Consider the following 14,041-nt stretch of genomic DNA (forward strand, 5'->3'; position numbering starts at 1 on the left):
GTCTAGAAATGTCCCCACATCCCCACAGGGTCGGACTCTCCTCTCGTCCCCAATTACATCTCCATCCCTCGTTTCCCGTTTAGATTACTTAAGTGGCCTCGATGCCAAAAATGAAGCCAGAAATGAAAACAGTAGCAGTGCCTCTGAGTGATGAAGACCTGACATACTTCAGAGCCATGGGGAAGGACTTCACACTGAATATTCCAGAGTTTTTAAAGAAAAGAAGGACAGATTCTTTAAACAGACATTATTTATTACTTGTTTCCTGCCTCTCTCCCCCCCCATTTGCACAGCCCAGCCCTCAATGCAAACACAGCTTGAGAGAAGAAAGGAGATGGCTCCTCACACTGACAGAGGTGAAGTGTTGTAGGACGCCTTCTTCAGGGTCTCCAGGAAGAGCTGCTCGTCCTCCAGGAAATTGCGGTCCTGAGAAGAGAGGATGCTCAGAGCTTCACCCTGCTCTGCTCCCAGCCCGCTGGCTCAAAGTCCCTCCCAGTCCCGCTCACCTGCTGTGCCCTGTGCTTCAGCACCAGCAGTTTGGCATAGAGCTCCATTGAAGCAGTCGTGTCCACACTCCTGTGCCCTGGCAATGTCCTGATGGGAGGTGGAAAACCTGCAATGAGAGCACAAGCATGCAGTCCCCTCGCTGTTAGAGGGAGGCAGATAGGGGCGAAAGAGCATCCCAGTTTTGCTTCCTGAGTGGGGTCCTCCCCAGCCTCCCAGAGCAAATGGGCTTTAGCCCACCTGTATCTCCCTTTACTCCCCCTCTCGGCATCTCCCTGGCTCACAGAGTTCAACAGAACTCCTTAAGAGCATGAAGCAGCCAACACCAACTCCGATCTGATGTTTATACTGTATACAAACAGCTAAAACAGGCCCCAGTAGTATCCCAATATTTCTGAGAAGTGAATTAAAAGGGCAACAGCTCCTCCGCATGCCCCTTTTCCACCAGCAGTGTACAGTAGACCATACTCAGTGTGCTGGAGAAGCCCTTGGTGGAAGCACTCAGATCCTGGTCTGTGGTCAGCAATAGCGTGGGGTTGTTGGGCAGCTTCTTGTGCAGTTGTTCAAGCTGTCTCCTCTGGTGAGCCATGCTCAACCTCTCCTGCCCCGTCCCAAGGAGAAAGGGAGAGGTCATTGGCAAAGGTTCAGATCCTTGGCATGGTGGCCCCAGTCTAAGAAGGGAGGGTGAGGGGACATTACCTGTTGCAGGTGCTGTTCTTGCTGCTTGAGCTGCTCCAGGTGCTGCTGCATGACCTGCAGCCTGGCCTGGTGCTCAGACTCTATCCTACATGCATCCTGCAGGGCTCGCTCCCCTTCCTCATACTTCTGTGCTGAGAGCTGCAAGGCAGAGGATGGGGATGAGGGGAAGAGGAACCCTCACTGCCCTGGGACAGAGAGTGTTTGTGCATCCTCTCATTTCCCTTTCAGGACAGGACCAGGATGCATGGCCTCAGGAGGGATGTGATGCCAGCTTTGCTGCCAGTCTGTGTGCAGCTGTGAACTGCAGCACAAATGCTCCACCTACCTTGTTCATGTTCTTGATCTCCTCCTCCTGCTGCCGGATGCGCAGTGCAGCCCCTTTCACCTTCTCCTTCTCCAGCCTCAGCTCATGCCAGGCCTCATCCAGCAGCTCTCTGTCCCTCGCCAGCTGCTCCTCCTTGACCTTCAGCTCACGGCTCCGTATCTTCAGCTCTGCTTGCTCCTAGGATGGACATGGGTGCAATGGATGTGTACCCAGCCCTGTCCTGGACACTATCTCCTGTCTTCCCAAGCTATGGCAGTCATCTGCCCACTGAACTCCTACTGTGCACCAGGTCTGTGGTGCAGAGCAACACCAAAGGGTGCCCTCAACCATCCACTCTTGGGGCCCAGTGCCCAACAAAGCTGGGATTGTACAGACACACATTACCACTCCGTTAGACCTTAACAATGCAGTTCTTGCTGCACTGTCTGTGCCACATCCCTTCTGAACTGCCCCAGGAGGGAGCAGAACTGAATCTAGATAAATCATGTCACGGTGAGGCTTTGTTTAACCTGTCATGGGTGTTTCCTTTCACCTGACTTCAGATGTTTATAACAGGGGCTGTGCTGCTCAAATTCCTCATGGGCAAAGGGGAGAGGACTGATGTGAATGATGTCAATCTAAGTCAACACCTAAAACTGGCCGGCAGGAGCTGCCCAGGGAAGATCCCAATTCTCACCACCAGACACGATGTGATGACTCCATCCTAAACACCCGAAGCCAGCTCTGAACCTCTCCCCATGTCCCTGCAGGTAGGATCATGGGGATCCTTGCCGCCTGCCAGGCAGTCCAGGTGCTACAGGAAGAGGTTCTGCTGCCATACCTTGGCTAGGCTGATGATGGTGCCCTCCCTTTGGGAGTCCAACTGCAGGGCTCGGTCGATGTCGCGCTCCATCCGCTCCTTGCTAAGCTGCTGCTGGGTGTGAAATTCAGCCCATTCAACAGCCAGCTTCCGGCGCTCCTCTGAGCACTTCTGCATCACTGACTTCTGCTCCTCCAGCAAAGCACTCTGGAGAACACCACAAGAGGGAGATAGGCAGTGCTAAGTATTCCAGCCATAAGATTTTCTCCTTTAAAACCCATCGCTGCCACTAAATCACACCTGACATCTACAGGCTGGCCAAGTCAGTTGCCTAGTGTGAGTCCTGCAAAGGGAGCTCTGGCCCCATGCTCCTTGCAAACAGACTCCATCACACATGCTCACTCCAGCCTTTTGCACCCAGGTGCCAGATAGTTGGTGTGATCACGATTCACTGCAGCGCAAGGTGTGGGATTGAGCAGGCAGAGGACAGAGGGGAGATGAGGGATGCTGTAGCCCAGAATTCAGTTTTTCACCCACCATACACCGCAGCGCGGCCCTAATCAGGCTCATGAGAGGTGAAAAGCACGTGGAGATGCCCACCCCAACTCACCTTTGCCCTCTCCAGTTCTGCCCTCTCCATGGAGAGCTGCTGGCTCATGACTCGCCGCTGCTCCTCCAGGGAGCGCTGCAGAGACTCCACTTTGGATTGCTCTGCCGTCGCCCTCCATCGCTCCTGGTCCAGGCACGGAGGAGAAACAAATGCCATTCACAAGCTCCGAATCAGGGATCTCCAATGGGGAGATGTTATCTTCCCCATACCCAGAGGGCCGACCCAGACAGAGGACAGGCTGTGCACTCACCTGCTCCAGCAGCCGGGTCTGTTCACTTAGCCTGGCCTCCATTTTGGCAATCACCTCCTGGAGTCGGCTCCTCTCCTCTTCCATGTCCCTCTGCTGCTGTGACAGCCTGTCCTGGAGCACTGGGGAGAGGCAGCAGCAGGGCTGTGAGCTCCAGGGTTCTGCACGTTCAACCCGCACCACCCTGAGTGCATCACCACCACCCTCTCCAGCATCCTTCATCGTGTTGGGGTTGGAAGCTCCCTCTATATTCACCATATTAACAAAAACAAAGTGTGATTTTGTGCTCATCATCTTCTGCATGTCCCCAAGACATTGTTTTGTAATGGGGAGACACTGAGGAATCCAATGACCACAGGAGAGGGAGATTTGTCAGTCTAGGCTCCTGGCCTCTGGCTGGATCTCCTTATTTTCCGGTTGCAGGGCCCTTACAGCCCTGTCAGCAGGTGAAGGGCAGACGTACCCTTGAGCTGCTCATCCCGCTGCCGAGCTCCCATGGCCAGCTCCTGAGAGGTGGTGTGGTGTGTGGCCTCCACCCTGTGCGAGAGGTTGTGCAGATCACTGGAGAACCTTTCCATCTGCTCGATGACACCATTCAGAGACCTGCAAGAGAAGAGCAACAGGACAGGTTACCCCTACAGGACGTGCTTCACATCTCTGCCACGCAGAGGGGCATCTGTGGCTGGTTCCTGAGCCAAGGCTGGTTACTGCAGGACAGGGAACATGATGGGCAGAGCCCAGCGTGGGGATATGACGGGGAGCACCATCAGTACCTGGTGTGTGATGTGGCACTGGTCACTGCATCGATCTCCTGCTCTTTCAGCCACTTCAGCCGCTGGAGCTGCTCCTCGTGGTCTTTGCGCATCTCCTGAACAGATGACCTGCAGGACACAGAGGAAGGAGCCCATCAGGGGATGGTGTGAGCTGGTGCTCCCTGGGATGGGCACTGTGAAAGAAGCACGGTTGTGGGCTTGAGCTGGGGCATCCCACTGATAGTGTTCACATCTGGGATGGGCTACGTTTGAGGGTGATGGGTTTCTCTGCCAAAAACTGTGATTTCTCATTGCTACGGCTACGTGGATATCAGTGACCCAGGGACCTGAATAAAAGATGTTTGGGGGATGTAAAACATTTGGCTCCTCTTCTTTCAAAATATAGTGCATTCACTATGAAATTATGTCTACAGCCAGGTCTTGATCTGCTGACCTGCAAAGCCAATCTCACTCCAAAATCCACCACAACCCAGTGCTCCTGGAGCCTGATTCTTCCTTCTCCCGTGTCCCCAAACCATCTCCTGCTTCCCTTCCCAAGATGGAAGAGACAAGACTAGCACCACATGCATGCTATGCTCACCTCTGCAGCTCTCGCAGCCGCTCCAGCTCCTGGGCACTCTGCTGCTCCAATGTGGCCACACGCTGTTTGTGCTGTGCCACCAGCTCTGCCCGGGCCCGCTCTGCATCCTGGCTCTGTGACAGCAGCTGAGCCTCCAGCTGCTCCTTCTCCCGCCGCAGCCTCTCCTCCCGTTGCCCATAAGTTTCTTCCACCACCTTCACCCGGCTCCTGCCCAGAAATAGCCCCCAAGGGTGTTAGGGCAAAGAATAAGTGCTGCTTTCATGGCATTACCTGGCACTCTCCATCCAAAGTGCACATGGAGGATCTAGCAAGGAAATCGGTGTTACAGTATGCACGGGGAAACTGAGGCACTTTCTGCAGACTGAGCCCTGAACTCTCCCACTGCTGCCCAGTAAAGTATTCCAGTAGAGGACATGCCAGCAATGGCACTGGTCCCTCTCCTGTCAACAGTGGGACAGTTGGTGAGAGTAGATCCTCACCTTGGCTCACCCATGAATCCCCAGTGGGTCAGCAGCAATATTACTTTGTGTCTGCCCACCCAGGGATGGATTTGGAAAGCCTTCTTGCAGTCCCACCCACGGAGGGAGGAAAGAGCCATAGGCAAGGATGTGACATGGGGAGGGTGGGTGAGAATCCTGTACCTGTGTGCACTCTCAAGAAGATCCAGGTCCTCCTGGTGCCTCTGCTGAAGGCTCTCCAGCAACAATTTGTGCTGCGTCCGCTCCAGCTCCAGCATGCGGACCTGTTGGACGTGCAAAGTAGGTCTCTGTGCTGCCCTAAGGACACAGCTCCCATAGCAGCACCTGGTGGCAACAGGCATTCCTGAACTGGGAGGTTTCTCCTCTCCCCTGATGCTATTTGGAGAAGATATGGTTCTCCTCCCGCTAAGTAACTTGTAGCCCCCCATCCAGCAGGCAAAAATGGGGTTCACCTGGCTCTCCAGCTCTGCCACACGGGCCTGGGCACTGAGCAGTGCTGCCCGACAGCCTGCTGCATCATCATAGGGCTGGACTGTGGGAGCTCCTGGCCTCCTCTCATGTACTGAGCCCAGAGGTGGGGATTCAGCCTGTGGGAAACGAAGAGAGAAGATTGAGATTTAAGCATCAGTGGCTTTGTGGCACGGCCATCAGCTTCTGAGTGACATCATGTGCTTCACCTGCAGCTGCGAGGCAGCCTGGAGCAGTGTGCTGGGAATGGTAACCTGTAGAGACATGGATGCTCTCAGGGAGGCAAAGCTTGACACTGGGGAGGGCCCAATGATCTCTCTGATCCTGCACCTCTCTCTAGGCATGGTACCAGCAGACGTACCTGAGCAAGCGAGGCAGGGCCCTGTATCCCTTGCTCTGCTGGGGATGATGCTGCAGGGCCTGAAAGTTCAATGAATTCATCGTTCAGACACAGCAGTGGGAATCATCCCCTTCCAGAAGGATGGGGGTCCAGGTCTCCCAGACAGAGCAGAAAGGCTCCTGCTCTGCTCCAGCAGCTGGCCATAGGGACACAGAGTCAGCCAAGCTGCTCAAAGTGGGCCGTGCTGTGACCCAAACCGACCCATCATGTGAAACACACCGATGTGGCTGGCATCTCTCAGGGGATCCCTCTTTGCAGGCTCCGATGGGTGAACTGGGGCTTGTGTCACAGTGCTGAGCCAAGGGACTGAGCGCCTGTGTGGGCAGAAACACACATGAGACACAGCATGCTGAGACACAGCAGTGTCCCAGCTCATGGTGAGAGGCAAGGACGTCACCCTGCATGGCATGTCTTAGGTTTAACGGTGCCCCTACAGAGCTGCATTCCCTCTCTGTTACAGAGTCCCAGACCAAACTGATCAGTGTTGGCTACTGGCTCTCCCCATTCCCCTATCTCACCCACACAGCTGCTTTCTGCTGGACACCTCTCCCACAGAGGGGGTCTGAAATGAAAAGGAAGCCTCACCCAGAGCTGTCTGCACTCGCTGCCTTGTCCTGCAGGGCAGCTGCCTGTGGTGCTGCTCCCGTGGAGGTGGCTGGCTGGCTGCAAGCAAAGAGCATCACATGTGATAAAGCCAAGGAGACAATGAAAGACAAGATCCTTTCCCTCAATTCCACATGGGTGAAAGCCTCTGAACCCCTGAGCCTTTGAGCTGCAGCAGGATTCAGCCTTCTGGCTGCAAAGGAATTCCAAAACTCTACCATCTGGATCCTACTTCACTGCATCCATCACTCCTCCTGGGCAGCATCAGCTGCAGCTAACACATCCCTGCCCAAAACATATTTGTTTGTCATCGTATTGCCTTACAGTCCCACTTGAATGGCACAAGTCTGAGTCTGTGACCATACAAACACAAACTGGAGGAGGTTTGCCTGAAATTAAGAGGAAGGAAAACGAAGGGGACATTTGGGCACGAAAAAGGCAGAGACCCTGGGGATGCACTGATTCAGGACAGCTTTGCACGATCCAGGGTAACGTGTGAAATCTTGGACACAAATGGAAGAAGACCCAGGGCTGTGAGGGACTGCGGGATGGATCAGCATGAGAATGTCCTGCACTGATACCCCAATCTGAGATGAGAAAATAGGGCTTAAAATGAATTCCTAACAACTGAGCCAAGGCTTTCCTGGAGCTGCTACACGCAGAGCAAACAGGAGCCATCAGTCATGCCCTTACTTGACAGGAGGGCTGGGCTCCAGTCCTTTGCCTGGGGTCTCCAGGGGCACAGCACTTCTCTCCTGAGCCTTCACCTGAGCTTGAGCCTTCTTGCGAGACAAGGCAGCACTCAGCCAGTTATCCTCTTCCAGTTGGTTGGGTTTGGACGTTGCTTCTTCTGTAGCCATGAGCTGCTGGGAGCTCAGGGCAGGACTGGTCTTAGCTGGAGATGGAGGCTCCGAATCCAAAAAATCCTCATCCTTCAGGCCCAGCCAGTCACCCCCAGCCCTGCTGCCCCGTGCTGGGCTCTGGCTGACTGCAGGAGGAGGTTTGGAGTGCAGGTCTGGTTTTGGTTCACTGCTGTTCTCAGCTGAAAACCTGCTGCAAGGAGAGGGAGTTGCATGCCTGCCTGTGAGGGTGACCAGGGAACTCTGCCACTGTGGTCAGCGGATGGAGCTACAGCCACACACACAGCACAATACCTCACAGACTGCCTCCTGGAGGGACGGCCCTCAGGCGTGGTGGCCACTGTGGGCTGGTAAGCTCCAAAGATAAAATCCTCCTCGTCCCAACCCTCTTCCTTCTCTGTTCAGATAAGCAACTTTGAGTCAGCACCCAGAGCAGCAGCAGCTGCTAACACGCCAGCCCTCCTGCTCCTCCCCTGCCATTCCCACTGGCATCACTGCCTCTGGGAAATCACAGCTGGAAAAACACCTCCACTGGAAACCTGTGAGCAATGTGACTCCTCACTGTGGCTGGGAAAAGCATCTTTGCTGGAAACCAGCTCATGTTCCGAGGCAACCGAGTTACTCAGTAAATTACCAATCATCAGCTGAGCTGCAATGATTGTGCAAACGCTTCCAGCTTCCCTCCAGGCCACAGTATTACATTTTGTGTTAGCCACCTTCCCCGTAGGGCTGACAGAGAGCTCATCAGCCACCCTGCTCACCATTGCAAAAAAGGTATTTCCCCTGTAAGTGCACTGAGATATCCATCTCGCTCTCTGGAGCCAACACCATTACCTTCCCAGCATCGCTGGCTGCACTCACCTGGCTGCTTTTGGTACTTCTTATCCAGCTTGAACTCTCTGTGCTCTCCTGCTCCTGGCCGTTCCAGGATTTTGGTGATGGAGCCTCGTCCCAGTAACTCATCCAGCTTGGAGCGGGCCGGACGCACCTCCTGTCTGCTGGGGACAGAGCAGGAGATGGGTTTCTCCAAGAAGCAGGGCCATTCCCAGACACACAGCCTTGTCAGGGTGTTCTGACTCTTCTCTGCAAAATGAGGCTGCTCTGGGATCCAAGGGCAGAAGTGTTGAAATCCTCCAGCAGCCCTCAGTATGGCGGCATCACAACTAAGCCCCTCCTTTACTCCCATTCTCCTCCACTGCCCAAGAACGCCTTACTCTTCCACCTTCTTTCCCTGCTTCTGGTTTTCTTTTCGGCCATCACCAAATCCCAGCACATCCATCAGGTCATCATCATCATCTTCAAACGTGAGCTCCTCCCTTCGCCGGGCTGGGGCTGCAGTGTGCAGGGGTGTCTGGGCTGGGATTGGCTCTGTGGATAGGATCACAGAAGCAGAAGATTTGATCAGGGCTTTGTTATTGTATTTCATTTTTTCCCAGCAGCAAGAGCTCAGAACAGCCCCATCTGCTCTTTCTTCTCAAAGTTGCTTTGAAACAGTGCTTGTCAGCAACCAAACCCTACAGCAAGTGACAGAGTGACCGATGGGACACGGCTGAGTTTTGTAACATGGGTTTCCCAGCTCTGTCTAACACCAGATTTTTGGCTTTGCAAGTTTCTTATCAGGTAATTCCTGCCCCCCTGCAAAAGATTCCCCACTGCACCCTCAGGCCTTGCTCTAACCCACCAGCTGCTGTGTCCTTCCGTGCAGCAGAGCAGATTACTGGAGTGCAGGGACTAACAGCCCTTCAGTATCCCTACTGCAGGAACAAGAGGTTCAGTACTTAAGTGCAGCCCCTGTACAGCTGGATTCAACCTGGAGGTGGCCTGACTGGGCTTTGGCCTGGGCTGATGGTGCTCTCAGCCACCTCAACCCCCACCCAGTAGACTTGTGGTCATTTGGCAAGGCACGAAACAGGCTGGATGAGGTCAAATGGAAGAGCTGGGCTTCCAGTGCTGTAACCTGTGGCACACTGGAAATAACAAGCACTCAGTGATGTGTGTTACAATTAACCCCGTCATGAAGTTGCTTTATAAATGACCATCATGATTCATAAGAGATGGAACCAGGTCATTTGGAACTCACACAGACTAATTGAAGTTGCCAATTTAATATGAAAGGGGTGCACTGAGCATCCCTGCTTACCTTTCTCTTTGCCCAGTTCTGTTTTCTTCTCCGGACTTCCTTCGCTGCCTTTTGGAGATGGCTTCTTGGGAACATCCTGCTCCTCTTCAGATAAAAGCCCAGCCAAAGGATCGTTTACATCTAGGAATTTTACCCCACAGGGACAGGAAAGGCTGATGATAATAATGGCAATGCCAACAACAATAACAAAACAAACAAAAAAGAACAAACCCAACGTTATTTAGAACAATCCCACACTAAGCCAAGTGCTCCACAGCCACCAGTGACAGAAGAGGCAAGCTCTGTGCAAAGAGAGCCCTCAGCTGCTGCCAGGCATCTCCATGTGGAAGAGAAGGGAGAACTACCTTCAAAGTTAAACTTCTTGTACTGTCGGGAAGCAGGTGGGGATGAGAGTGGTTTCTTATCCGTCTCAGGTGCAGATTCTCCTAGAAAGAAAGGCCACAGCTCACTCAGAGCATGGCAGATGGAGGTGCCCCCGTCCCACCCCAGCTGAAGGCTGCTTTTCTTGCAGTGTCCCCCCTTAAGCACCCCTATGGAGTGGGAATCTCTCTGGAGGAGCTGCCTTGCAAGCAGGGAAGGGGAGAAGTGCCCTGAGAAGAACAGGACATACTGGGAACTGGTGTATCTTTATTGTAACCCCTCTGGCTCTCCTTGCATGCAGAACGAGTGACCAGGAAAAGGAATTTGGAATGCAAATACGCCATACTTGTTCACAATCAGGCTGTAGAAAGAGGAGCAGAATTTCCTTTTTACCTTTCTCAGGAGCTGGCATCTTCCCTGAAGTTTTTACTGCTCCTTCTGAGGTGTTACATTTCCCTGGGCCTTTCGTGGCTGCCTTTCCCAGCCCAGAACTGGGTTTTGACATTCCCAGAAGATCAGCTTCCATGTCATCCATTTCCTGCAGAGCAATAGGATGAGGACGGGAGCTGTGTGAGTGATGCTAATGCCCCAGTGCTGCTGTTCCTTTGGTACAACACTGCCTATCAAAGAGGGGTGTTTCATGTCATAGAATCACAGAATGGCCTGGGTTGAAAAGGACCACAATGATCATCTGGTTTCAAGCCCCCTGCTACGTGCAGGATCACCAACCACCAGACCAGGCTGCCCAGAGCCACATCCAGCCTGGCCTTGAATGCCTCCAGGGATGTGTTTGCATGAGATCTCTGCTCTCATGGAGCTCCTGTGAAGGTGAAGTGTTCTCTCTTCCCCAGTCAGACCCTGTGCCAGGCAGCAAAGCTGCCAGATCACTGTGAGGGGATGCCTTGGTGAGATGGGCAGGAAGGCTGGGGCTGGAGGCTGTGATACATGGGGCTGAGTACTTGTGAACTTACCTTCAGGGTTTGCAGCACAGCCTGTGGGTCTGCATCAGAGATACTAGATTCCTGCATGCCAAAGAGAGGAGAGATCAGATAGACAAACTCTGCAAGCTCCTCATCGCAGAAGTAGTAGCCTGGAGTTCAAAATCCAGGTGCAAATGTAGACCACCTGCATCTACTACAGCCCTAAGTAAACTGCTCCAGCACTTGGAGCCCTGATTCTCTTCATTTCATGAAAATACACGTTCAATTCACCCTGGTGCCTTCCTTACAGAGGAAACCCACTGCGCCTTGATTCCTTTGCTAAGATTCCTGCTGTCCCTTTTAGAAACATCAGGAACACCCAGTCTGTTACTTTGGGTCCTTCCTGTGATACTTTATCTGAAATTCAGCCAGGAATAAGGCTGGGCTGCACTTGAAAGCTGTTCTCCCATCATCTACCCACTCTGCCATCCCACCTTCTTTACTCCACAGTGAAGCCAGAGAGGGCATAAGCCAAGCTTCAAGGTTCCTCCCTGACATCCCATCACAGTCCTGGATGGAGTGATGCCATGGCAAACTTGGCCCCACTCAGACCCAGCCCTCAGGACACCCTGGCTCTCTCTTGAAACGTTGGGCTCACCTCTGCAGCTTCCATGTCCTCTGCAGGGAGTTTGCTAAAGAAATCATCCTCCAGAAATGACCTGCAACACAAGCCTTGGGGTTAGCAGCACCACACGTGAGCTGGGGAAAATGAGGCTGAAAAGAATACAAGCAATAAAAACATTAGTGCTGGGACTGCCATGTTTAAGAGCTGTTGTAAAACGTACAGAACGTGTGCAGGGCTGGGAGACACCCAACTCTTTCTGGAAAGCTTCAGGATCTGAGTTCCCAATTTCCAAAGGGATCACAGATAATTCTCCTCATGCAGTTTCTATTGGGGCAGGGGGGGAAGGTGGAGGAGCCAGGGATGGTGCAGGTCAGAAGGACATGGGGAGCACAGAGAGGCTGCATGCCAAAGGAACTCACTTCTTACTGGCCTTCAAGCTGCTGCCCTGGGCTCTCCCACTGCTGACACCAGCTGGTTGGGAAGATTTAGCAGGGCCTTCATCTGGAAACAAGACAGAAAGAGATTAGGATGATAGACATAGGCATATTTCCTGACCTAGGAATGCCAAGGGGGAATTTGCTGCCTCCTTATGGGCCAAAAAAGGTTTTAACTGGAGATGAACTCCGTTCTGCCTCCCCAAGCCAATGCCCAATGCTGTTCAATGGACTCTGAGAAACCACGTTCTCAGCTCTGCTCCCTGCTTCATCCCCTCTCACAACTGGAGCCCTTTTGGAGAGCAATAGCTCTTGCACCAGCTCCTCCTGCTCCTAACAGAGTGTGAGGATGCTGCCCTTCCAGCTGCAATCAAGGTGTATTTTACCATCATATCCCAGGAGGTCACCCAGCACGTCATCGATGGAGCCTAGGACAAGAGAAATTAAAGGAGCTGAGGCAGGTGAGACCACAAAAGCAGATGTAAAAAACCTTCATATTTCAGTAGGCCTTTTTCTTTTGACCCCCAGAATAAAGGTTTGCTCTCAATCAATCATCAGTGTACAGCCCTCCTTTACCAGTCTAGAGAGAATTACCAGGACCAGGACTTGATCAGTATTTGATGGATGCGTGATTTAGCTTCATTTAGCCAGAAATAATATGCCTTCTTTCCACTCATTCACTGGCCACAAGCAGCCCTTTATCTGTGAGCTCTCTTCCCACAGTAGCCAAGGGCCCTTGGGCACCCCCAAAAGCACTGCAAAATAGCACAGAGCTGCAAAATACCTCTTAACAAGGACCTCTGGAGCAGCTGTGGGGAAGAACTGAAATGAATGTGAATGTTCTCCCCGGGATTTGGAAAAATCCCCAAAAAGCACAATGCACCCAACAGCAGCTTTCAGACAAGGAGCACGAATTACGATTTCAGCAGCAAGGACTGCTGTGTGACTGTGACTGGTGAGTGCCCCCCCTGCTCTGCTCCCAGCAGATCAAAGCACCTTTGGATGGCGGAAGGAAAGCACACAGGTGTACGTACCTCGTGAACTTCTCTTGGATTTTGTAGCCTAAGAAGAAAGGCAAATTTCCTTGTTACAAAACGAAGATCAGACCTGGGCTTTCCCCACACACACTGAGCAGCAGTGAAGCCCTCCCCCTGTGGCGCTGTTTGAGAAATGGCACATGAAGCGTGGGGGGGTTAGAGGGACATTTACAACTTGTGAGAGCCCACCCGTGCACAGCCCTCCTGGACACCAGCAGGGAAGAAGCCTCCGCTCCCAAGACCTATTCTGCCTCCACACAGATGTGCCAGAGCCATAAAACTGGATTTCCCATGCCTACGTTGTGCTGTATCACACTCACCATGGCAGAAAGTTTGTTTGTTCTTTGCTCAGTTTGTTTGCACGTTCACCTGAGCTGCACCTTCAGCTCTCAGGCGGTCTGACAGCATTGCTCACATCCACGCCAACCTCCCACCTGCAAGGACAGGAAAATGCACTGAATTGCCTCAGTGAACGCTGTACCTTTGTTAAAAAGATTTCCCCGTGCAGCTTGCAGACTGCCTCCACACTGCTCAGACCTCTCTAAGCCACTCACAAAAGGTTCAGTGGGAATTTAAAAGCAGAACACAAAAAACCCCAAATGGCGTTGAGCTCCTGAAGCGGTTTGCACAGGCAATGTCCCGCTGGCACCACGGAGCTGCTCTGCAAAATAACCCCCCCCACTCTCCGGATCCGCAGCGCCCGGGGATCCCAAACAAGAGGCACAGCCTGTCCCACTCAGCTCAAGCAGAAAACAAAACAGCCTGCCCTCTGTGTGAGCAGGATGAAGCCCCCAGCTTTCAGCCCGTCTTGCTGCAGCCATCCCTGCCTCCCATCAGCACAGCGCACGCAGCCCACCCGACACGCAGCATCCTGGAGCTGTGCTCACACTGCTCCTCTCCCCACATCCCCAAACTCCTGCCCACTGCATCCCACACCTGGAGCACCGCAACGGCCTCCCTCCCCCCCCCACCCCCCCCCCCCCCCCCGCCCTCCCCCCCCCCCCCCCCGCTCAGGAAGGCCCAGCCATTCCTTTCCGTTCCCTCGCAGCCTGCTGGGAAGTGTAGTCTGCCAGGACCTGATGCAGACTACAGCTCCCGACAGCACCAGATGCTGGGCAGGCACATGGAGCCCAACAGCCACGGAGCCACACGGAACCCTGCAGGGAGGCCCCGGCAGT

The 14,041-nt window shown here is 53.4% G+C and overlaps 1 protein-coding gene across 4 annotated transcripts; it reads right to left on the minus strand.

Moving 5' to 3' along the window:
- Window positions 1-232: 232 nt before the first annotated feature.
- On the minus strand, window positions 233-13,836 carry FBF1 (Fas binding factor 1). 4 transcript variants are annotated; one of them, XM_042883912.1, is made up of 31 exons: window positions 13,800-13,836; window positions 13,184-13,297; window positions 12,861-12,888; window positions 12,213-12,254; window positions 11,812-11,893; window positions 11,426-11,486; window positions 10,819-10,869; window positions 10,241-10,385; window positions 9,832-9,912; window positions 9,488-9,607; window positions 8,562-8,715; window positions 8,209-8,345; window positions 7,642-7,744; window positions 7,181-7,540; window positions 6,470-6,547; window positions 6,104-6,198; window positions 5,846-5,904; window positions 5,694-5,738; window positions 5,469-5,603; window positions 5,179-5,279; window positions 4,538-4,744; window positions 3,958-4,065; window positions 3,648-3,787; window positions 3,188-3,306; window positions 2,938-3,060; window positions 2,349-2,534; window positions 1,529-1,705; window positions 1,204-1,341; window positions 973-1,105; window positions 507-613; window positions 233-426 (listed from the first exon to the last, which is right to left on the minus strand). In XM_042883912.1, the coding sequence occupies exons 2-31, from the start codon at window positions 13,184-13,186 to the stop codon at window positions 343-345; spliced, it is 3,402 nt and encodes a 1,133-aa protein (XP_042739846.1). In that variant the 5' UTR covers window positions 13,187-13,297; window positions 13,800-13,836; the 3' UTR covers window positions 233-342. The 4 variants fall into 4 exon arrangements, with proteins under 4 accessions (XP_042739846.1, XP_042739847.1, XP_042739848.1 ...); XM_042883913.1 differs by lacking the exon at window positions 13,800-13,836 and having other exon boundaries at window positions 8,209-8,342; window positions 13,184-13,788; XM_042883914.1 differs by lacking the exon at window positions 13,800-13,836 and having other exon boundaries at window positions 7,181-7,537; window positions 13,184-13,788.
- Between the last annotated feature and the right edge of the window lie 205 nt (window positions 13,837-14,041).

This window comes from Lagopus leucura, unplaced genomic scaffold, assembly GCF_019238085.1.
Source record: "Lagopus leucura isolate 7727_CA_CO unplaced genomic scaffold, USGS_WTPT01 Super-Scaffold_100040, whole genome shotgun sequence".
Taxonomy (NCBI): Eukaryota; Metazoa; Chordata; class Aves; order Galliformes; family Phasianidae; genus Lagopus; species Lagopus leucura.

Bases quoted from the DNA above. Each gene is read 5' to 3' on its own strand.
- FBF1 (XM_042883912.1), bottom strand. The intron at 5,905-6,103 runs GTGTGTTTCACA...TTGAACTTTCAG, and splicing joins GAGAGATGCCAGCCACATCG to GCCCTGCAGCATCATCCCCA. The intron at 2,535-2,937 runs GTGAGTTGGGGT...GGTGTTCTCCAG, and splicing joins CAGAACTGGAGAGGGCAAAG to AGTGCTTTGCTGGAGGAGCA.